General features: G+C 43.3%; 1 protein-coding gene across 20 annotated transcripts in view; it reads right to left on the reverse strand.

The window, feature by feature from the left end:
• The window catches only part of tnika (TRAF2 and NCK interacting kinase a), a 112753-nt gene that overhangs the window by 78327 nt on the left and 8938 nt on the right, over positions 1-25488 (reverse strand). For all 20 annotated transcript variants that reach the window (XM_050061072.1, XM_050061071.1, XM_050061065.1 and 17 more), the window contains exon 2: positions 9747-9812. In XM_050061072.1, the coding sequence (XP_049917029.1) occupies positions 9747-9812 (66 nt within the window). The remainder of the gene's footprint in view (positions 1-9746; positions 9813-25488) is intronic.

Consider the following 25488-nt stretch of genomic DNA (forward strand, 5'->3'; position numbering starts at 1 on the left):
AAACATCATTCATTCATTCATTTTACATAACCGATTATATCCTGTTAGGGGTCACGAGGAAGGGGTGGAGCCTATCCCAGGTGACACTGGGCGAGAGACAGGGTGCACCCTGGACAGGTCACCAGACTATCACAGGGCTTAAATGTAAGGCTAATGTAGCTAACATATGTAGCGAGACATATACGCCACATATGTCATTAGTATAGCATGCTACATATTGTTACCCCTCTCTCAGTGACAGCTTACTGGCTCCAAACCGTAGTTGGAAACATGCTGGCTTATAAACATTAATTTAGCTTTGCTTGTTATTAGCTGCTAACTAGCTAAAAGCCATCCGGACCACTCTGCAGAAGGAAGGATGGTGAGGCATTCAGGTGCCGTTCACCAACAATGGCTTTATTGCAGTCTTTACCACATGGCCTTTTCATGAGGTTTAACTGTAGCCCTGAGCTTATCTAGACACTTAATTCTACTGCTATCATCACTGTTTGCTGCATGGGTCTTCATCGTCCTCACAAGGTACCCACAAGGCCACTGCCCTTAAAGGGGGGAAAAGGTGAGCTGGTATGAATATACTAGCATGCTAGGCTACGTTGTCAACATTGACTTCAGGGTATGAACACGAGTCTCCTGGGTGAAAGCCCTGTGTTTGTTTGACCCATCCACCACCCCTCCTGCCCAGCCTATACAGACTTGTTTTTGTACAACATTACAAAGACTTGGTGGCTCTTTATGCCATGTCATGTCACCTCCTCTGCTCCTGTAATATTACTACAGCTACTAGAGGGCACCGCCTTAGAACCTGAGTATGGGCCACAAAAAGCTGGTTGCACAATCGACCTATGTGGTTGCTTTATCTCTGAGAGCGAAACTGAACCACGTGTTAACCACAGTGTTGTCACAACAAAAAGTTTTAATATAGGGCCCATCCACTACATATGAAATGTACAATTAAAACATATCCATGGTTTTCAGAGATGCATAATACCAACATTTATTCTGGCAAAAAAAAAGTGTTGATTCAGCTGTGTGGCCTTTTGGATGCTGCAGTTTGTGGTGCAATTGCATTGCATTATACTGACAGGTGTTTCTGTTATTTTGTCCACCCCATTAAATCAATGAGAGACGGCAAAATAACACAAACACCTCTCTGTATAATGCAATGTATTTCAACAGCACCACCACCTACATTTTCTAAAATGACCCTGCAGTGAATGAACCTTCATGAAGGCGGATTTATTGCAGGACTGTGTAAAGGTTAGCGGTGAAAGGCTTGTTCCTACTGAGCAGCTCTGCGTTCGAAGGGTTCATCAATCAAAAAATCATCAATCATCACTCTTTATGTTACAATACTGAGTCTGAGTGAGTGATGCAGAGTTTCTAGTAGTGGGATAAAGTCATGGTAAACTGTAATTAAATAAGTATCATGTGCAGAAGAAGAAATAATAACAATAGAGTACAAAGTGTTATGTCAACCACTGATTTGCCACATTATCATTTGAGTATGATCAACGTCTCCTTCCAGAGAGATACACACTGCATGTTTGATCTTCTCTCCCGCTGAGAAACACAGTAGCTGGAGGAGTTAAGAACATCAAACAAAGAGGAATAAATGACGTCACTCGCTCTTCCATCCTTCCTCGGAGTTATGCCAGGCTTTCACACTTCACGCTGCTTCTCTGAGGTGTGCGGATATGTGTGTGTGTGTTTGTGTGCAGGCACATGTGTAGTTGAGGCGGGCATGCAGGGAGAAAAAAAAAATTCTCCCACAGTCCTTTGCAGCGTGACTTCCAACAGATAAGGAAGATAAAAAAGCAACTTTGAAGTTTTATTCGGTTCTTAAGAGGGCAGAGGAGGAAGGAGGAGGCGGAGGAGGAAGAGGAGGAGGGCCAGGGCGCAAAACAGGCAGGGACACTGCAGGTAAAAGCGAAAAAGGGGCATAGAGAGAAAGAGAAAGATACAGGTGTGATTGGTTAACAAGATGAAGCATTACTTTGAGCCGTAATCCTAATCTGCATCCCATCCGTTTGTTTAAATCCTGAGACTCCGGATTGCCACGGTAACAAGATTACCATGACATCAGCGAATGCATGAGGTCATAACTGCACACGCCTCTGATCTGTGGTCACCAATTTTAAATAAACCAATGGTAAGACTTTTTAGGAGTGACACGCATGCATACACACACCACCCTCACTCCTACCTACATGAGACACACACACACAGTGACATAAGGGCATGTCACATACATGCTCCTCCTTCAAACCCTTGTTCACACACACATTGGTTTAAACACACACCAATGCAGTAAATGGAAAGCACACAGCTGCTCTTTGTACAGAGCGGCTGTCACAGTGGGTGAGCATAAAAGCCCATACGGCCCAGGTCCCCAACCGTCGCTTTGTGTGTGTGTGCGTGTGTGTGTCTCAAAGTGACTGGTGAATATTTAAAGAGTGTGTGGAGCACTTTGCCTGAGGAGGAGCAGAGTGGATGTGTTCTGTCATCAGAAAGAAAAAAGATTGGTTGCCTGTGCCCCCCCCCCCCCCCCCCACCCACCCCCCACCCCCACCTCTTTTCCTCTCCCTTCGCTGCATGGCGACAGCGGAGTCACGGCGAGAAAGTATGAAAACAACACACACGTTCACACACACAAACCAGCACAAACGCAGGAAATGTTTTGTCGCTGCCAAAGCCGAGGAGACAGGCGATGGGCAGAATGTGTCATCGTTCACGCGCTCAGGCATGTGCGTGTGTGTCGGTGGTGTGTTTGTGTTCATATGACCAAAATATGATTAGTTGCCCTCTCAACTTGTCCTTGCATCCATCAGGGAGAAAAATGACTTCTCCCGCGGGAATGGCGAGGAGCTGCTATCAATCAATTAGCCGATCAATAAGTCTGTCAGTCAATAAGTCGTCCCGTCAGTCAGTCAGGGAGCGTGTTGGCCAATGGTCGGTGAGGGAGGGTCCCTCATTCCCGCCCTCTTGCCACGGCACTCTGTGCAGCAAGGCGATTCCTCAATTCGGAGAACTGCAACTCCCATAAGCCCCATCAAATATTCACAAGCATCAGAAAGAAAGAGAGAAGGGGGAGACAGTGGAGAAACAGAGGCATGATAAAAAAGAAGAAGGAGGGAGGGCTGGAGAGATGAGAGTGGAGGAGAGAGACGTGGCAAAATAAAGGAAGGAAATACCAACGAGGGAGTGGACAGGGGGAGATGGAGGGAGAGAAGGAGCTAAAGGAGGAAACAAAGAGGGAGGATGACGGCGAGGGAGAGAAGTGGAGAGAGAATGTGTTTAATTATTCAGCATTACCCGTGTTCTCTATTTATGGCCCTTTTAGAGCAGCCAGTAGAAGCTATATATACACATACTGTAGGCACAGGCAGCTCCCTTAAGTACAGCTCACCAGGGAAGTTTCAGCCCAAAAAAACAGGGGAAACAAGAAAAAAACGTGATTACATATTGATAAGAGAAGCGCGCTGGAGCGAGGGATGAAGAAGGGATGGGGATGATTAGACAGAGGAGGGGAAACGAGGAAAAAGAACTACCACTGAGATGTAAGATGAGAAACGGGAGACAGAGGCAGAAGCTAAAATTATCTTTTCGCTGCGGCTACTCGTCTATCACCGCTCTCGGCCCCAAACTATTTTTTGCTGACGGGGGATAAACACTGCAACAAAAAACAACAACCTGGAACAACTTTTCAAGATATTTTTTTAATTGAGATGAGACGTTGGGTGTGTGTGAGAGGGGGAGAGAAGAGAGAGATGGAGAGGGAGGAAAGAGCAGTGTGGATCAGATCTGTATCATTTAACTAGATGGGGTAATGGAATTGTTGATAAACCTGTTATCTCTTGCTCCCAGACACACAGAACTGCAGCGACGTGGCACATTACCAGCCCTCTAACACCAATAACATAAAACACTGCGCTGGCCATTACGATCACACACACAAAAGGGTGCATGCATGGGTACACATAAACTTACATAACTCTGGCTTCATTACACACAGAGTAAAAACTACTGCAGCAGAATGCAGTTGGACTGGTTTTAGAGTCGTGTTTTTGCCGCAGGGAAAATATCTAATGTGAGAAAAGGCAAACAAATGACTATTTTACATTTGCCATAACCGCTCATCCTGTTGAAGGTCGCAGGGGGGCTGGAGCCTATCCCAGCTGACATTAGGCAAGAGGCAGTGTACACCCTGGACAGGTCACCAGACTATCACAGGGCTGACAGAGACAGACAACCATTCACACTCACATTCACACCTACGGACAATTTAGAGTCACCAGTTAACCTGCATGTCTTTAGACTGTGGGAGGAAGCCGGAGTACCTGGAGAAAGCCTACGCTGACACGGGGAGAACCCATCCCGGGGGTCAAACCCCTACTCCAGGTTCGAACCAGGAACCCTCTTGCTGTGAGGCCACAATGCTAACCACTGCATCACTGTGCCACCCGAAATATAATATAATAAGTATTTTTTCACTATTGTATTATCACCTAGGAATAAGAACTGTAGTGTAGTGTTTCCATTACTAGGGATGCACAATATTGGTTTTATGGCCGATATCTGATATTCCAATATGTGACAACTCATTTGACTGATATCAATATATCCACTTTTTTCCCCACCTAATTTTTGTGATCATTAAGTCTCTTCTGAAGTAGAATACACATCATATTATGCATGCATACTCTTATTGTGATGGCCCACCAGCAGATACAGACATATGTAATATTTATTCACTGTGATAGTTCATTTTAAAGTTGGCCGATTACCGAAGACATGCCGATATTAGCGTGCATCCCCATTAATTGCCTTTGTATCTACACATGTAGAGGCCCCTCATCCAAGGAGTCCGTCATGTTGCACCGCCTTGTTTCTGGTGTAGCCCAGAACCAGCAAACAAAACACTGGCTCTAGATAGGGCCATTCACGTTTTCACGTCGGCCACTGTAGATTTCAGCCCCTCTGCGACAAACACTTTTTTAAATGTGAAACTGCTTTACTTAGTGTTTTTAAATCACCAGGTCAGTTTGTTTCAAGAGGAAGAGACCTCTGCGAATTATTCCACTCCTGGTTAAATCCTCCTTAACATCTGGATTTTAGCTCATGGGAGAATTCTAGAGTACTGGCCAAAAAACTGACCTTTGACCTTCAAACAACAAATTCTAATTGGTTCATTCTTGAGTCCAAGGGGGACATTTGTGTCAAATATGAACAAATTCCTTCAAGGTGTTGTTGAGATATCAAGTTTAGGAGAATGAAACGGATGCAACTTCACACTGACCTTGACCTTTGATCACCAAAATCTAATGAGTTCATAGCTGAGTTCAAGTGAACATTGTGCCAATTTGAAGGGATTCCCTAAAGGCATTCTTGAGACGCTGCATTCACAAGAATGGGACAGAGAGACGGATGAACAACCCGAAAACATAATGCCTCCGGTCACAGCTTTTGCAAGTGGAGGCATGGAAAAGGTGAGCACACATTAGCAGGTGCTGGACTGGTGGCCCATTTGCAATGAGCCCAACAGCATCAGAGAAACACTGATTTGTTACATGACATCATTCTGTGTTTTTATCGATTTACATCACTGATAATTTGGCTCCCAATAGGAACCTCTTGAACATCTGGATCAGAAAAAAGGTGAGCTCAAATTACGTTATTAAAGATAAAGGTGAGCAAACATAAGCAGGTGCTGGGCTAGCAGCCCATGTGCAAAGTGCCAAACAGCATCATTTGTTATGTTAACAGCTTTATTCAATGTTTTTACAAGTTTTAATCATCTGTTCCATTTGTTTTGGAGAGGAAGAGACCTCTGCGGATAATCCGTCTTCCAGTAAAAACCTCCTGAACAATGAACACTGACGGAATCCTAACCAGGCGTTCAGGCTTGGCACATGGGAGATGTTTCAGCTGGTTGCAATCTGCAGTCCTCACCACTAGATGGCACTAAATCCGACACACTGCTCCTTAACGGGTTCCTTGTTTTGTGATGCTTTCATGTCATATTTCTGTTAAACTAAACTTCAAATCTGAAAGCTGCTCAGGAAATTTGACTGCTTTTAGTTTTTACCTGATGCATTTTTCACTTCAGCCGACAGGCTTATTAAACTTTTAACAAGCCCGAAGGTAGCATAGATTTGTCTATCCACATGAATGAATAATGCAGCTTCAGTAAAATGAAAAAACAGCAATGTTGCTGTTAGACGATTGTATCTGATAATATTGATATATTAATCTGCATAAATCTCTGGAAACATTAAACAAGGAACACAATAAAAGATTGCTTGAGTCGAGGAGTGTTGTAGAGATTCTCAATTTTCTCCACTGCAGCAGCGAACACTGGTGTGAAGGAAAATATCAAGGCTCAACTTGTTAACTTGCAGTCTATGATCACAGATACATCAGAGCAAAACTGGCCCCTGGCCACTGAGCAAATTGAATTTATTTTTGGAATCAAAACGAGGAATAAAATCGTGTTTACAGCCTGCCTGACTCTAATCTTTACATCTGAGCGAGAAAATTCAAAGTCCAGCTCCACAGCACACAGACAAGAATTCATTGATCCGGACTGGGGATACTACAGTATCTACTACTACAGTCCAGAGTCACATACAGTTCGGTTCTCCTATGTGTTATTTTCCTGATATAACAAGTGTCTAAAATTGGTTCAGAGAACCGGAGCAATTCCAGTTCACTAATACCCACCAGGCTGAAGGTCAATTTATCATCTCAGTGACTCTGAGATTCACCTGCTCACAAGACGTTGATCCTCTTCAGGCGGCTTGCCTCAACTGCATGAGGAATTTAAAACAGATGGCATTTTTACTCAAGTGACTCTGCCCCTTATCTGTATGTATGAATACAATCCTTTCTGGTTTACATCTGCATCTTATTCTATGGCGCTGAAGGGGAAATATCTGAACCATTATAGTTTCTGCCTTTTGTACTATTATTTTTTATTAAAGATTGATATTTCTATTAGAGCTGCAGCTAACTATTATTTCTATTATTAATTAATCAGATTATTATCATATTATATTTGGTCTTGTTCATGAGTGAGGGTAGAATGGAGCGTGAGATGGATCGGCAGTTTGTTACAGCGTCTGAAGTGATGCCGGCGCTGAGCTGAACCGTCGTGGTGAAGAGGGAGCTGAGCCAGAAGGCAAAGCTTTCGATATACTGGACGGTCTACGTCCCAACCCTCACCTATGTTCATGAGCTCTGGGTAGTGACCAAAAGAATGAGATCGCTGACACAAGCGGCCGAAATGAGTTTCCTCTGTGGGGTGGCTGGGCGCAACCTTAGAGATAGGGTAAGGAGCTCGGACATCCGGAGGGAGCTCGGTGTAGAGCCGCTGCTCCTTCGTGTTGAAAGGTGGCAGTTGAGGTAGCTCGGGCATCTGATCAGGATGCCTCCTGTTTGAGGTGTTCTGGCCACGTCCCACTAGTAGGAGGCCCCGGGGCAGACCCAGAACACGCTGGAGGGATTATATATCTAATCTGGCCTGGGAACGCCTTGAGGTCCCCCAGGAGGAGCTGGAAAGCATTGCTGGGGAAAGGGACGTCTGGGGTGTTTTGCTTGGCCTGCTGTCCCCACACTCAGCCCAGATAAGAGGATGAAAATGGATGGATGGATGGAGTGAGTCAAAAATAGTTTGCAAATGTCATAAAATAGTTATTAAAAAGCTCATGGTGATATTTTGGTGACATACTTGTTTTGTTTGAACAACCAAATTAATTTTACTTTACTTTATACTTTCACTTTTGCTCTGATACCTTCCCTCTGAGTATCTTTGTTACTTAAACCTCAGAAGGTTTGGCAAATAAGTGCTCCTAGCTTGCAAGTTAGATCACAGGTTACATACGTGCAAACAAGTGCTTTCAAGGCTGCAGCTAAGTTTCGATTTCCAATCAAGCCCAGGATGCAGTCAGATCAGATGCTACATGCTATAGCTACGACATAACAACAAGACCAACTTCATAGTGGAAAAAGAAAATGGCGTCCTGCAGCAGAAAGGATGAGTAATGATTCAAGGAGATGAAGATTTGTGACAGGGAACTGTGAGGGTGACTGCTGCACTGCAGTGTGTTTCCTTAAATCCTTTCAGTTGTGAAGAAGACCTTGTTTTTCTTCAAGTGTGACGTAGGCTTGATTTTAAGGTGGTGTTCTTGTAAAGGAGAAATAAACTTGCTTGCTTACTTGCTTGTACTTTCACTTTCAATACTTCAGTGCATTTAGTATCATAAAATAACTTTTGATACTGAAGTACAGTAAATGTCAGACACTTTGAAACTTTTACTCCAGTAATATTCTAATAGGTGACTTTAACTTCAGCCAAAGGTATTTTCTGGTAAGATATCTCATTTTCCTTGGGTATGTTCTTTCAGGTATGTCATCCATCACTGAAGCTCACAAAAAATCTGTTGCACACATTCAAAACTTCATAGGTGTACTCTCAAATGAAATCATGGAAATGCCACTTTTGGATCTGTCGACCAACAGCAGCATGGAACCAACTTCAGTTTAGACTCCATTGAGTATTATACTACACTGTTCAACACAATCACAAACCAGTGTGGATCAGCTGTATGGTCTGCAGACCCAACAGGCCGGTGCTGTTGCCATAGGCACTCTGTGGCTGGGTAATGTATAGGAACAGACTGGCTGAATGTCAGCCAGTAAATGAGCCGTGACTTTCACCAAGACAGCAGAGTCAGCAATAGATGGATACACATAACTCTCCTGTTCTCCATTCCTTTTGTTTTTTTTCCTCCCTTCTGTCCCTAATATCCACACACACACACACACACACACACACACACACACACACACACATAGACATGCACACATACACACATGTGAGGATGTCAGATTATTTCTAGAAGCGTGAAGAAGTATGTCCAACCTCTGCCTGACCTTTTATCTGGTCCAATCAGCTGTAAGAACAGCTCCTCTCCATCACCACCTGACCTTGACTCTCTGCTCCATTAGACACACTCTCACACACGCACAAAACACATGCACTCACAGGGGCCTTCACATGTCCACACCTTCAAGTATTTGAACAAACACATGTTTGTTCCGGCTAGGGGGTTAATAAACAAAGTGTCACAGGCTGGTGCTGCATCCTGCAGAGTGGCAGGATGAAGCAGCAGAATCAGGAAAGGGAAGCGAGGACTAGCGAATGACGGGCCATCATGGAGGGAAGAGGAAGTTCAGACAGTGACATGGAGCGAGAGATAGTGTTTAAACAACAGCGGGAAACAGCTGAGTCCAGCTGACAGCGAAAAACCTCAAACCGCAGTGATGTCACAACGTCACTCTTACTGAGCACTTCCTGTGTCTCAGAGAAAGCCCCTGAAATACCTGATCAAGCAGAGAGGAATCATAACCCCCCTGCAGAGCTAAAGAAAGTCATGCAAATGCAGCAGAGAAGGAGAAAGTGAAGAAAAAGGAGTAAGGGAAATACTCCTAAAAGCACTTTAATGTGCCCCAGTTTCTGCGTCTCCTCTCTGCATTTAAGTCTCTTTTACATTCGCTCCATTTCTCTCAAGCTTGCGCACTGCTTTTATCTCCTGTCTTCTCTGTTTCCTTCAGTCGCAGCGCACATTCCTATTCTTTATTCCATATAGGCTCGGAAAGAATGAACAAAAGCTGATAAGAGAGGGGAGGGGCTGCTATCACAAAGACAGACTAATGTGCATCAAAGTCTGTTTATGTGCTTATCTTACCTTGTACACCTGCCCATAGGTGCCATTTCCCACCAGCTCAACCAGCTCAAAGATGCCAGCAGGATCCTGGAACGACAAAGGAAACATAGTGGGATCATTAGGATGAATAGAAGCGTTATTCATATATACAACTCAACATAATGTTTAAAAAAAGGTTTCCAGATAGAGCTTTTTTTTTATGCAACACGGTACAGATGACAGGAATGATGTAGCATGACATGTCAATTTTCTTAGCCATGCTAAAGACGTAGCACCAGGGATGACAGTCAGCAAGTAGGTCAGTCGGTCCAGCACCTTGGTCAAGACTGAAATAGCTCAACAACTATTGGAAGGATTGCTAAGAAGTTTTGACCTGACACTCACATGGTCCTCAGAGGATGAACTGCAATGACTCCTAGCACCACCAGGAGGTTGACATTTTTGGTTTTGAATGAAATGCAGTGTCTTCCACAGAATTGTAATGTGTGCTGGTGGCTACCACTGTCTGAATTCAAAGGTTCTTGCGAGTCTGTGAACACAGCACAGGTGTAACTCTTCATGAGTGTTTGACTTGAGACTTTTTCCACCAAAACTTAGCTCCCACTTAAGTTAGCCAATGTTACTTAGCTAATTTTGATAAAATTACTTAGCCAAAGTTATCTAGCTAGCAGGGTGAACCGCTGAGCATTACACAAGCTATGCTAACTTCTTTGGACATTTCCATCATACTCAGCTGTACTTTGTGTTTAGTGCTAATTAGCAAATGCTAGCATGCTAACATGCTACACTATGATAGTGAACACTGCAAACATTACCTGCCAAACATCAGCATATTAGCATTGTCATTGTACACGTGCTAAGAGGCTGACATTAGCATTTAGCTCAAAGTGCCACTGTGCCTGAGTACAGGCTCACAGACCTGCTTGCATGGCGGTAGACTCTTAGTCCTGATATCTATTTTGCAGCAGTGGATAATGGCATTTCAAGCCACGTCTCACTATCATCCATCCATCCATCCATCCATTTGCATCCGCTTATTCAGGGCGCAGATGTCCCTCTCCCCTGCAATGCTTTCCAGCTCCTCCTGGGGAACCCAAGGCGTTCCCAGGCCAGATGATATATCTAATCCCTCCAGCATGTTCTGGGTCTACCCCAGGGTAGTCTCGCTCAGCCAGACCTTTCTCAAGAAAAAAAAAGGCCTGGCTGTGCCGTCTCTCACTTTTTGGAGATTGGAGAAAAAAACGCCCCGGCTGCTTGTATTTCTTTCAACCAATCACAATCGTCCTGGGCGGTGCCACAGCAATGCTGCGCTTGCAAAAATATTGCCAGAGGGAAACAGGTTTTGGTGTAACACGCCCACAAAAATATCGCCTACAGGACGCGAACCATGGCAGAAAAATGGCTACATCCCCGCAAGATCAAACACCGCAAAAGTTAGTAAAGGACGTGTTGAAAACTGCAACCGGAGGTGGTAGGGCGGGACTTCAGCGGGTGGCTCGTTCCGCCCAATGAGAGGCTGATCTATGCAGCGAACTTCCGCCCACTCAGACTACCCCAGGGCCTCCTACCAGTGGGTCGTGGCCGGAACACCTCCAACAGGAGGTGCCAGGCGGCATCCTAATCAGATGCCCGAAAAGACGGAGCGGACAGTATCACTCCCAGGGCGGCAAAATACGCCACTCAGGCAGTGCCTCCGGCATAACTATAGTATCACTATAGTCATAAAAGTGATGTCGGGGCATATAAGCATGTGTATGAGACGCACAGGGCTGCCAACCAGCTCCAATGTAAACCCATCTACATCATTCAGAGCAACCGACATAGTAGAAAGAGTGCAAAAGCAAAGGACTTTGACCCAGGAGATTGGTGTTCGTGTCCCGTGTGAAATCAAAAGTAAAAGTCAAGTTATTTTATCAACATCTTCCATGATTTTCCCCTAACCCTAACCGAGTAGTTTTGTTGCCTAAACCTAGCAGCTTACCCCTTCATAGTCATTCGAGTCGACTCATGTGACTTACCACTGAGCCTCTCTGCGTCATCAAGATCCGCTGACCCCCTAAATCAAGACACAACGCAAAAGGCTGCCCTGGTGTCATTATAAAAACGCCAAGAGCTTCTGCCCGAGTGTCAAAATATGATGAGTAGGGATGAAAGTGTTGGCATTTTTAACAGTGGTGTGATTTGGACCTCTAACCCAAGCACTGCTGATGTCTTACTCTACCAGCTGAGCTCTCTGGGTGTTGATACATTGGTCTGAAATGCAGTGCTGGATTGTTTTAGGCTTGGGTCCAGACGAGCTAATAATTTAAGCCCACAGTCACTAGGTTGCCAACACTGAACTCGACGCATCTCTGACAGGGAGCAACTTGAACAGTGCATAAAACCCACTGACCTCCGCACACACACACACACACACACACACACACACACACACATGCACACACCTCCCCCTTCCTCTCTGCCGCGTGTTGCTACGGCATTCCAACAATAGCTGGTATTCACCCTCTCCTTCCTTCTCTCCCTCTTTCACACTCTCTCTGTTCCACCAGCTTCTGTTCTCCAACCAGCCGAAGTCCATCTATGTCTCCCTCACCCTTTTATCTACACATGCTTTCTTTCTCGCCTTCATTCCTGACGGGGTCCAGGACAAGTCCTTCGTTCCAGCAGGGTCTCAGAAACACTGAGGCCCTTTTACCAGCTTCTTTTACGTCTCTTGTCTCCCTGTGTGCCCTTCTCGCTATGAAAAAGTTCTGCAAATGTCTTTTTCTTTGCTGTCCGTCTCAGCTGTCTTCAACTTTGTGCCTCATTCTTTCTGCCAGAGGCCTGTGGAGATGTCAGAGCTAATGTTGGGCCCTTGTTTACTCAAGAATTCCATATTCAAAATGTCTATCATCAGCGATCCTTTAAAGTGTGAGGTTCTGTAGGGTTGTAGGGCTCTCACTCTGAAGATTCTCACTAGAAACTATTTGTCGTGGATTGCCTTGTTACCAATTCTCCTGGACCAGCTAAAAATACACCAGTATCCAAGGTGATTGCTGTCATTTTTCCTTTTTTTTTTTTACTTTTGAAATGGCTCTTCAATATCATCTAGGGACGAGCTGGAGGCTTATTTCGCTGCTGATTCACAGAAATAAACTGCAGTATTGTGTAGATCCGCACTNTCATTTTTCCTTTTTTTTTTTACTTTTGAAATGGCTCTTCAATATCATCTAGGGACGAGCCAAAGAAGATCTCTTACTCCAGGCAAAGCTGGAGGCTTATTTCGCTGCTGATTCACAGAAATAAACTGCAGTATTGTGTAGATCCGCACTGGGAGTCATGCAAAGCTTGAGAACAGACGATATTACACGATACCCACTTTTCACAGACAATTCCCCTCTCAATAAAGCATCTCTTTATTTCCGTTCTGAAAAGCCACACATGCACTCTATTTCCATCCCAGTCTCCCTCGTCTCTAACCTCGTCACTTTTCTCTCCTGTGTCTGTCGTTCACGGTCTGTCCTGGTTTTTTTTGTTGGTTTTTTTATCAGACTCTTTGTCGCCTTCTCTTTCTCACTTCCTTGCACTTCTCTTTCATGCCCTGCCTGTGAATTTTCGATTGAACTTTCAGCTAACTTTGATGGCATAACTTGCAAGATCAAAGCGTGCTGTCACAGTACATGGGAAAGGAAGTGACACGGGATTATGGCCAAATGAAGAAAGAAAACTAAAAGTGCATTCTGGGGCTCTACAGTATAATACTGTGTAGGCCTGCATGCTCAAGTAGGGCCCTGTGAAATCCGTTTTATTTTATTTTTTTTACAGATTACCTCAGATTATCTCTCAGTTTTGTGTTTTACACTTTAAGCACATTTTGTCAGAAGTGTCATCAGACTGTCAGCAGAGTGTCTAATCATGTGTTGGACTGATAAAACTTCCATTATTCAGTGAGGAAATATTCAATTTGATGTAACACCACATTCCACTATTTTTTTTTTTAAATCAAAGAAAGTGCTTCAATACAGTTAGAAAACAAAGCAATTCATCATTTTGAAAATGAAGTGCTTTAAATCAATTAAAAAAAAAAAAAAAATTTAGATGTTAGTGTCAAATTACGCAATTTTTTGCGTGACTTAGCCGTCTCAGGGGGCCTCTTCTGCATGACTGCAGGGTCCAACAACAGTGTTTACAGTCAGCATTTGTTTTCCAGCAACCCAACATCAAAAAAAGTTATTTCCATCACAATTTAGTGGGATTTCTTTACTTCAGGAGAGGCAGGTAATGTGTTTTGTACTCTCTGTGAATATAATTCAATTAATCTCATTTCAATATATGTTCAAACTATGGTAACACCTTACTTTGAAAACCGGACGTAGTCATATGTAGCCTGGGCTGTTTCAGTGCATTTACACTTAGTTTGACCACAGAGAATCGAGTGACACTAACACAAACATCAGCTGCTGCCTTTGTATGACCCTAAAAGCACAGGAGGACTCAGTTCAGCTGACTAAGAAAAAGACTGCTGTCAAGCTAGCCATCACCCACAACTCCTCCCAGTGATGGCAGTGTTGGCATCCGAAATCAGATCAGCTGTTTGGCCCGATCCTCAGGCGTCATTCATGCCGAGCCTCAGCAAAGTTGGGTAACAGGATGTGGCATGGCTTACTTCATTCAGAATGCCAAGTTTGGGCCAATGCTGGGCCAGGCCATTGTTGATAATGGCCCAATGATGACAGTGTAGGCAGCCAGAACCCAGCCAGCTGATTAGGCCCGATTCTGGGGCGTCATTCATGCCGAGTCTCAGCTGAGTCAGGCAATCGATGTGGCACGACTAATGTCATCCAGCATGCCGAGTTTGGGCCGATGCTGGGCCAGGTCATTTTTGATAACGGCCCAGTGATGGCAGTGTGTCAGCCAGAGTCGGGGCAGCTGATTTGGCCTGATTCTTGGGCGTCATTCATGCCGAGTTGGGCAACCGGATGTGGCTCAGCTGATTTCATCTGGCATGCCAAGTTTGGGCCGATGCTGGGCCTGGTCATTCTTGATAACAGCCCAGTGATGGCAGTTTCAGCAGCAGGTATCAGGCCAGCTGATTTGGTCTGATTCTAGGGCATCATTCATGCTGAGTCTCAGCCGAGTCGGGCAACCAGACGCGGCCTGGCTAATTTCATCCAGCATGCTGAGTCCGGGCCGACGCTGGGCCAGGTCATTTTTGATAATGGCCCAGCTGGTATCAGGCCAGCTGATATGGCTAAATACTGGGGTGTCATTCATGCTGAGCCTCAGCCGAGTCGGGCAACCGGGCATGGCCCAGCTAATTTCATCTGGCATGCCTAATTTAGCCAGGTCATTTTGGCTACCCGGCTTTGTTTAAACCAGTGATCAAAGTTGCAATAAACACAAGCAGAGCTGAGTGAAGTGTCGGAGTTGGTCAGTCTGTCTGATATGCATCACTTGCTGCAATAAAAATGATTTAAGTGCAATGAACAGACTGAAATCTTTATCTTACGAGGTAAAACTGATGTTGACAAAGTTCTCCTTTAGGGAAATAATTTGCAGTTGGGGAAAAAAAGGTAATAAATCGCAATATATTGTATCGCAATACTCAGCATATCGCAATAATATCGTATCATGACCTAAGTATTGTGATAATATTGTATCGTGAGCCTAATTTATGCTAGCTATGTGTTGTTACATTGGAGTGGAAGATCTGTTGGGGGTTTAAACATAACACAAAATGAACAACTGCCACAAATCTTTGTACTTAAACTATTAATCAAATATTCATACAGTGTTTTGATATAGTATCACCGCACTCAAGTGCATCAATATAATCTTTCACCCCCGCTTTCTCCCCCTCTCTTTGTCTCCCTCGTTCTGTCTCTATATGTTTGTTTCTGCGGGTCTCAGCAGACCTGTCAACCTGTCAGCGCTTTCTGAAGACAGGGCCTTTTCTTGCTCTCTCCTTCCTTTTCCTGTCGTTGTTTTTTTTTTCACCCTTATTTCTCTGTTGTGTGCAGCAGACACTCACACATGCACTTTCCCCTCACATACAAACACACACAAACTCATTCTCTTGCACTCCGTCTCAAGTACATCCTCCCGCTGTCTCGCTCTCTCGCACTCTCATAACCACGCACGCACACACACTCACACACTGTGCCAAAAGCGCACTCCTACACAAGGGCTAGTGTTCAAATGTTCTAACGAGTATGAGTGGGCTCGAAATGAAGAGTATGTGTCTAACTAAACGCGCGTGTGTGCGCGGAAAACAGGGGAGTCAGAGAGAGACTGCGAGCCTCTTTCAACAGTGCAGACAGCAGCGTTCTGCAAGCTCTGCAACTGTTTGCCTTGCTATCAGGCCTTCAGCTTATGCAGGTAGATTTTTCCTCCCCACACTTCCTTTCTCTCTCTCCAAGTGTGTGTGTGTGTTTGGCAGCTGTGTGAATTAACTCTCAGAGCTGCATACAAAGTTCTGACAGCAACTCCCACGACACATCTAGGGATGCACTCTCTTTCGCGTTCTGTTTTTACACATTCAGACAAACATAAAGAAAAACACCAAGCACACACACATTGCTGTAAATGAATATGCATATAAGCATCACAAACACAGGAAGACACATGATGCAGGCATGCATGTGGAGCCTCACCTCCATGCACAACACACAGAATGAGTGCTGCGGTTAGAGAAACAGAGCGTTTTTGCTGCTCCAGTTCATACATGTCCTTAGGCTCGCTGATAAAAATATAGCACGATATCATTCATATTTTATAGGCCACTTGCAGAATGAGCTCTCAGCGTGCGCCGGGCTTTGTCAGTGCGCCTGTATATGTGTGTACGCGTGTGCCCATCCGTGTGTCAGTGGTTTAGAGTTCCCTATGACTGAGCAATTTTGCCCCCCCCCCTTCCCCTTTTCTTATTTTGTGTTCCTCGTTGAGCGTTTGCCAGAGTCACATGACTGCCATATGACCTCACCGGTGGCTGATGAATCACGATGTGCGTCTCTGTGTCTGTGTGAAGCTGATGAATAAAAATAACACATTAAATGTAGCTTCAAAACAACACAAAAGTGCTGAGGGAAGTTAAACAGACAGTTCACCCCCAAATCAAAAATACACTGTTTTTTCTCTTACCTGTAGTGCTATTTCTGCCAGCTCTCGAATATAATAGAACTACATGGCACTCCACTTATGGTGCTCAAAGTGTCAAAAAAAATACATTTAAAAAATCAACAGAAATGTCACTTTCCAGAAATCATGACCCGGTTACTCAAGATAATCCACAGACCTTGTTGTGAGCAGTTTCATGTAGGAACTACTTTCTTTCAACCGAACCACACTCACCAACTGTATCATTGCAGAAAAGCAGGTGTGCATCTATTGCTAGCTCACCTAGCACCACTGAGCTAGCTACAGCTTAGCCGAGGGGGACCCCATTGATGTTTACATCTCACACTGTCGCAATTACAAGCCTCTCAACCGTGTGTATATGTGCGCTTCCTTCTGTAATACAGTTGGCGGGTGTAGTTTGGTAGAAAGAAAATAGTTCCCACATGAAACTGTCCACAACAAGGTCTATGGATTATCTACAATCTACACTGATAAACAGCACTTAAGGATAAAGGATACATATGTAGTTTTGGTTTTGGTTTTGGGGTGAACTGTCCCTTTAAAATGAGATTTGATGTCAGACACACACCAGTTCTCCAAAATGTCAAGTTTTGAGATGAGGTGTACTTCAGCCCTGATGACCGTGCAGTTCTTTTTACATATCCAATAGTTTCCGAAATCATTTCACTGCAGGCCAGACGTCTGAGAAATCTGCAAACCCACAAAGGACTACGACTTCCTTTAACTCCCGTGAGAACAATTTTAAAGCAAAGTTTGACCTGCGAGGCTTTCACACAACAGCGACAACGTGTTTATCATAACTGACACAGTTCCCCTGACCTCAATCACCACTTATCTACAGGTCAGAATTAGAGCAATGTTATCTTGCTGGCATTCAGTGCAACACTGAAAGCATGACATTCATCAGCTATGGGTGGCTGATCTCCATTTTTTATTCTTCACACACAAGTGGTCCAACAAACTACAAGGGGAGCACTTCTCTACATCCACTCATGAAAATTCTGTTTGTGTCTGTGTCGGTTTGTCTCCAATTCCCACTACTACTATTTCTACTACTATTACTGCTACTACTAAAACTATTACTTCTACAATTACTGTTACTACTACTACTCCTGCTACCACTAAAACTACTGCTACAACTACTGCTACGACTAGGGATCGACCGATATGTTTTTTTAAGAGCCGATGCCGATACCGATTATTATGAAACAGAGATACCGATAGCCGATATTTACAACCGATATGTCTGCTGTAAAAATCATAGAATCACAGAATTTAAAAAAAAATAGACACTGACAAAGCACTAATGCAATTAAGCACATATTTATTCTGAGAACTTTTCCAATGAAACAGTAGCTGCCAGCAGGACTTTGAAATAAACTGTGACAAGTAAAAAAATGAATGGAAAATAAAATAAAATAAAATAAAGGAGAGCTCAATTAAAAGCCAGGCTAAAAGGTAGGTCTTGAGTTTGCTTAACCCTAACCCTAACCCAGGAGCAAAACAGCGCAGCCAAGGAAAACAAAACTGTATGTCGGCATATCGGTGGACAAAAAATCATCGATACTGGTAACCCTAAAAATTCTTAATATCGGCCCGATGATCAGCCAGGCCGGTTAGCTACGACTAAGACTTCTGCTACTACAGCTACTGCTAAAACTACTACTACTACTACGAGTTCTACTACTGCTATTTCTGCTACTACGACTACTGCAACTACTGCTACAACTACTTCTATGACCCCTAGCCTACTACTACCACTGCTACTACTACAATTACTGCTCCAACTACTGCAACTTCTACTACTTTGGCTACAATTGCAACAACTGCTCCAACTACAACTACTCCTACTGCCACTACTACTACTCCTGCTACGACTACAACTTCTGCAACTACTTCTACTAATTCTGCTACCACTAAAACTACTGCTATGACCAGTGGTGCCTGCTGGTCTTTCAAACAGGGGAAGCTCACTTTAAGTTTACATAAAGTAAGCTATATGGCTTATGGAAATAAGGAACCCCGGACGGCACTCTGACCCCACTCGCAAATATCCGGATGGGACTGAACTCGAAATGTGAAACGCTGTCAATCACAAAGGGGTTCAGCCTTTTAGACAATTCCTCCAATCATCATGCATACACCAAGCGTCCTGTCCCGTCTACCACTCCATTTAGCCTGGAAATCCAGACCCAAATCTGGAAAGATTTAGGGTCTGGCTATGAGTAATGCAAATGGCCCAACTTGAGGGGCGGCACCAAGCATGCATTTGTATCATTTGATAACACTACGACCAATCAGAACAATACATGGGGTGACGTATCCAGAGTGCTATCAGCGGAGCTAACTGGTAGATTAGACTCTTGCCGTATCCGGTCGGCAAAACAGCAAAAAAGTCCTTCTTGCAAAGCAAAGATTCGAGTGCCATCTTCTGTTCCTCTTTTAGAGAAAAAGCCAAGTCTAACTCGTTCATTGTAGCGGCCAAAGCCGTTTCAAACAACTGGTGTTCATCCGTAGCCATCTTGCAATGTTTACTGACTGATTCCGGACTTCGTCGTCGCAGCGCTGTCATCATCTGTTTAGCTCGCCTCTGGCCCGCCTATATCAGATACACCGATGTGATTGGTGCAGCTCGACTCCAACGGCATGGGTAATGAGCATCATTACTGATCGCTTTGCTGCATGAAATAAACATGCTCAGCGCTGTCTCATAGGAATGCTTGGAGGCTCGGTGTGCTACTACAGCTACTGCTGAAACTACTACTACTACTAGTTCTACTACTGCTACTACAACTACTTCAACGACCACTACTACTACCACTGCTACTGCTATTACTACAATTACTGCTACAACTCCTGCAACGTCTACTACTTCAGCTATAAATACAACTACTGCTACGACTACTGCAACAATTACTCCTGCTACTACAGCTACTGCTAAAACTACTACTTCTACTACCACTACTACAATTACTGCAACTTCTACTACTTTGACATTATTACATTTTAGCTTCCACTTTTTTTAGCAATGTATTTCAGCTCTTAGCATCTTTTGGTAAAATAGTTCAGCTTCCAATTCTGCACATTTTACAGCTTTCAGTGTTTTCAGAGGTGTAGTCAATGCATTAAAGCTTCTTTCAAGCTATTGTTTAACATTTTAGCAATGCATTTCAACATCAGCATCCCCAGGCAGGAAATGCATTTTCTACTTCCTTTTGCCTATTCCTTTGCCATTTCTTCTTGACATTGAATTTTTTTGTGTTTGCAGAAGTAGGATGTAGTGGGATTAACTTTGGGCATGAGGACACTGAGATGGATGCAGCACTGGATCCACTCTTTTCTTTGAACGGGGGATATTGGTCCATGAGCACAGGCCATTAGAAATAATGGCTTTTAGAGTGCAGGGCTGCAGTTCTTGTGAAAGCCACTTTACGACATGTGTGAGGACTTTTACGGACTGCATTCATTCTTCCATTCTTCAGCCTAACCTTAATCCTTTCCCCTTCATTCCTAACCTTAACTCTTACTCAACCAAAAGCTTACCCTATAGTTCCAACACCGATACCTAAACCCAGAACAAACACCTCACAATAAAATCAGGTGTAAACACATGCTGAGGTGTTATGAAACGCAATTAACCATAATGCACTTCCTTACCACAACTGCTGAGAAGTTATGAGTAAACACTGTTGGGGTCAAAGACTTAATCGGAAGTGTGACTCATCTGATGATCAACACATACAACCATAGCTATAATGGTTTACTGTGAATAGCTCTTTCTCTAATCCAGCTGTTATATTGTGGGTAAATTTGACGTATATACACTTTGAGTCAGCGGAAAGCAGCTGAATTTAAATGACGCTTCTTCACATGATCGTTTATGTGACAAAGACTGACGAAGACTCCTCAGTTGGAACACATATTTGTCTGTCATGCTGTAATAAAAGACTTTTAATGTATATCAGAGTGCCTTCAATGTCTTTGAATTTACATCTTAAGATATTACTTTCTGATTGAGGAAACTGAGTGGTTAATTATTAATCTGCTGCCACTTGCCAAATTTTTAAAAAGACTTGAGACTGTTCTCCACCTTTTAACAACAACTTTGCATCTTCGTTTGGTTGTTTCTGGCTGACACTCAACTTTTTTAAGATAACTCCTGTAAAAGTGCCTGAAGGACAAACACTGAGTGCATCAAAACCACGCCCAGGATTCTTGTCCAAACCATTTTGATACTGTACTACTTCATCAGGTCTGAATGTCTGTAAATCTAAAATTCGGTGTTTGTCTGTGTCAGCCCTGTCTGTCGCAGGATTCTTGAGAGCAGGCTGTAACCTGCAGATCAAAGGAGATTTTATTAGCGGGAGCATGGAATTTATTTGCCACAGAGGCCTTGGCATGAGATGTCTATCTGATATGGTTTCTCTTATCAGCTTAAGACCAAACATTTCTATCTACATCCATCACACACAAATACACCCTGTAATATCAACACATGACATGCGGACTATTAGTAAACAAAGTGTAATAAAAATAGAAAGTATGTTCATGAAGCAAAACACCAACAGTGCAGTGAGTGAGTAATAAACTTCCACTAAAACATAAATAAAACAGTGCAGACGCAGCGGCTCTAATCACTGAGATTGTATTCACACAGTGACACAAATTACAGAGATAGACTACAATCTCGAAACAAACTGCACTCATTACAGACAAGAACAAGCAATATGTTTTTTGTGCTCATGCAAAATCACGAAAAGAACATTCTACACCTACTGAACATTTAAACCACATCCTGTCCATTATCTGTCTCTATCTATCTGCAGAGCTACGGCTGATGTTATTTTCATTATCGGTTAATCTGCTGATTCTGTTCATTGTGCATATCTGCAGATAAAAAGCAAGACTAAGTACTGAACTTTCTCAGAGTGGAGTTAAGTTATGTCCGTATCAACCAGACCTGAGTTAAGCATTTCTATTACAGTAGCTCACTTAGACGCCAGATACACGAGGTGTGCTACAGAGTGGTGTAATATCTGCTGAAAAGTTAAGATAATTACATTTAAAACTGCACTAATAATCAATATTTTTATGTTAACGATGGCTCACATTACTATGTAACGTGACATGTAATGTAAAAGGGGGTCGCTCACAGTTAGAAACCTACAGGAAACCACGACCAGAGCTCCCTTCAGCTCTAGAGTCTTTGAGCTTACTGTCACTGCACTCTTATCAAGCTACACTCCAGTGGGACTGCAACTCAGTTATTTTCACAGACAACCAATCTGCCAGCTATTCTTACAATTATGATCGATTTATATTTAGTGTCAAAAATTTTTGCAAATGCTAATCACAACTTCCCAGAACCCAAAGTGACATATTCAATTTGCTAATTTTGTCCAACCAACACTCCCAGACACTTCATTCACTATCATAAATGACAAAGAAAAGCACCAAATTCTCACATTTCAAAGGCTCGTACAAGCGCGTTTGACATTTTCGCTTGAAAAATGACTGAAGCCATTACCTGATCAGTGTTAATTTTGCTGACGAACACTATGACGACCTTTTGATGATGACAAAAACAAGATGATGACAAGCTAAAAATAAAAAATCTGCATTTGATTTTGTAGTTATTTGTGGCGTCAAAGTTTTTGAGACCATAAATAGAGAGAGGTTTAGCTTTTCCAATGATGACCAGTAAGTGTTCACTTGTAAATCCCCCCTTGAACCTGTCAAAAACTGCTGGAGAAATTCAAGTTTGTAAGTGTGTAGAAAGTATTTGTAGCTGTTGGAAAAAATGTGTCTAAATGAAATTTTTATACAACCTATCACCTTGATTCTAATTTCTGATAATTGAATTAGCCTTATTAGATTACTTGAAGATTAAATAAATATGACTAAAAGTTGACTAAAATATAATGAATTTTCATTGACTAAAACATTTGAGTTTTTGTCGACTATCAATATATCAATATCTTGCGATATATTGTAATATACTCACAGCCACAGATACTCAACTTGCTTAGTCTGGGGGCCACTTTTACAAAATGACAGGAGGCCAGTTAATAAACAAACATGAATATATTCATAATAATTAATTATATTCATCATATAAAATGAATAAATGAGGCAAACCCAGTCGCAGCAGCCACAAACAGGTCAGGAGAACACTGGGGTGTTTCTAGGATTTGAGGACATTCGTGGCTCAGCCTGGACCCAACATCTTCCCCTGGCACCTTTTTTTAATAAACAAGCTCTACTTTTTAAAGGGGTTTAATGCACTCTGGCACAAAGTACAGAAGAAAAAATGTTGATGTGAGTCAATTAATTTTCATTGTGAATTAGAAAATGGTTGGCAGGCCATCGTGCACCCACTCGCAGGCCAGATTTGGCCCACAGGCTGCAAGTTGAGTATCACTGCTCTTAGCTATAGAGTTGGGTCAATTTAGGATTTCTGGTTTCTGGTAAGCTAAATGACCATTGCTAATCACAAGCTAGGCTACTTGCTGTTGGCTATATTGTGTATAATTTCCAGTAATATCACAATATAAATTGCGTGTCTCTGTTTCGAAAAGTAACGTTACAAACGTAGGAAGATAGCAAGTAGGCTACTAGCCCACCTTTTACGTGGTTACGTCTGCAGCCTCATCTCGAGCAAATGCGACACTCAAACACAATTTTTATGTTGGGACACAGTGTCATTATGTTCCAGTCAAGTGCAACACCAGGTTAGATTCGGTATACCAGTCCAGTCTGGTGTTTGGCTTAATATTAAATTGGTTTTAAAATTTTCACACCAGCCCAACCCTACTGAACAAGACGTTTTATTGTGATTTTTTTTTTTTTTTTTTAAATCTAATTTTTGGGAGATTGTCAGGGTATAAAGGAAAAAAAGTTATCTTTTTGTTATGCAATCAGAACCCTTTCATAGGGTTGTGTTATGGCCCATTTATGCTCAACGTTAAATACGGATCCGGATACGGACGGAGCCTTCTGTCCGTGCTCCGCGTTCATTTCGTCCGTATTTCTGCACGTTTCCATAAAGCTTACGGATACGGGCCAAACGGAGCAGTACCACCGGGAACCGTGGGGGCAGTGTTGCTGTCACTACCCGATACGTAGCTCTAGTGAGACACGAAGAAGAAATAACAATTCAATTTCTCTCATCGGCAGTACTAGAGAAAAGAATTCTCCGTCCTCCAGTCGCGATGTATTTAACGGCCTCACCGACCACCGCCTCCTACAACGCTGCGTCTGTTTTTGTCTTTTATGCAAGAGGTACATTATCAATATCTCCTCCACAGTCGCCATGTTTGTTTTTGAGTTTGTTGTTGTCATAACCTTTTGACTCTGGGCTGCCCCCTGGTGGATATATTGGTTAACATCCATGCCAACGTAAAGGACGCATGGAAGTATATGGGCAGTGACGGTAACATCGTTTGAAATGGACGTATACATTTTTGTACGTAAAGGGAGCATAAATGGGCCTTTACTGTGTTAGAATGGACGTGTCAAATGGCTGAAGATGGATTACAATATTATTACTATCTAGCAGTTGTGGGGGGCTCATTGCCACAAATTTTTGCATGTGATTGATTATTTCAAATGAATACAGTGTTTTTTGAGAAGCAGTATAGTATCACAAAACATAATATTGTGATACTAAAGTGCACTGATATTTTCTTACACCCTAGTTTCCAGCAGGCAGCTGTTTTTAGCAAAAAGCTCTAACGAACTGCTTGTATGCTTCTCGCCCAGCACCAAATGGCAAACATAAAATTAGCACCTACTGTAGCTGGTGAGCATACTGAAGCATTCAGCAGCTAATAAGCCACATATTTCCCTCAGATAGCTGTGAACAGCTCACAGAGCTAAAGCAGAATGAGTATTGGACTTCCTCAGGTGGCAAAAAACAGGACTCTGAATGAATACTAATGCTGCTCTGTGTCTGGTGGATATGTAAATAGGCAAGTGTTTTGCTAACTAATGTCTTGATGCCCAACTATGTGAGACTCAAGGCATTAGAACAAACATGGGGGGAAACTTTTACAACACGGCCGGGATGGTCTTTCTCCAGATCATGCCAGGCTGCTGAGTGTCTAAAGAGTATGTTCCTGTGCACAAGGCAGCAGCCAGGTGAGTGCAGTTAGTGTCTATAGAAAGTGAATTACAGAGATGTGAGGTGGATTGAATTAGAGACCCTAAGAGGATGATAGGAGTCATGCTGGGGCCGGGTCTGCCTCTTATAAAAACCACTTACACTTAACAACATGGCTCACCACTACTTGCTTTTACAAGGAGATGCTGTGGTGGCCTAATTCCCAGTACGTCTCACCCAGACATGTACAGTACATTAACAGGAGTCAACTCTTAATCACAGATTTACAGCCCGCCGAAGACGATACGCGTCGCAGAGTTTGCTCTGCGATGCTAATGAACCCATCCGCACCCGCCTCTCGCCTTCCATCCGTCTCTGCCAACTTGTCATCTCACACCTTTTCCTGTCATCCCTCTGTCCATCCCTCCATCCCCCTCATCATTCATCTTTTCTTCTCAATTTTTGCCCGCCTGCTCTCTCCCTCTGTCGTTTCAATCCATCTTTCTTGACTTCCTGCCCGGCACCTTGCGAGTCAGCCACGGCGGAGGG

Source organism: Epinephelus moara, chromosome 14, assembly GCF_006386435.1.
Source record: "Epinephelus moara isolate mb chromosome 14, YSFRI_EMoa_1.0, whole genome shotgun sequence".
Classification (NCBI taxonomy): domain Eukaryota; kingdom Metazoa; phylum Chordata; class Actinopteri; order Perciformes; family Serranidae; genus Epinephelus; species Epinephelus moara.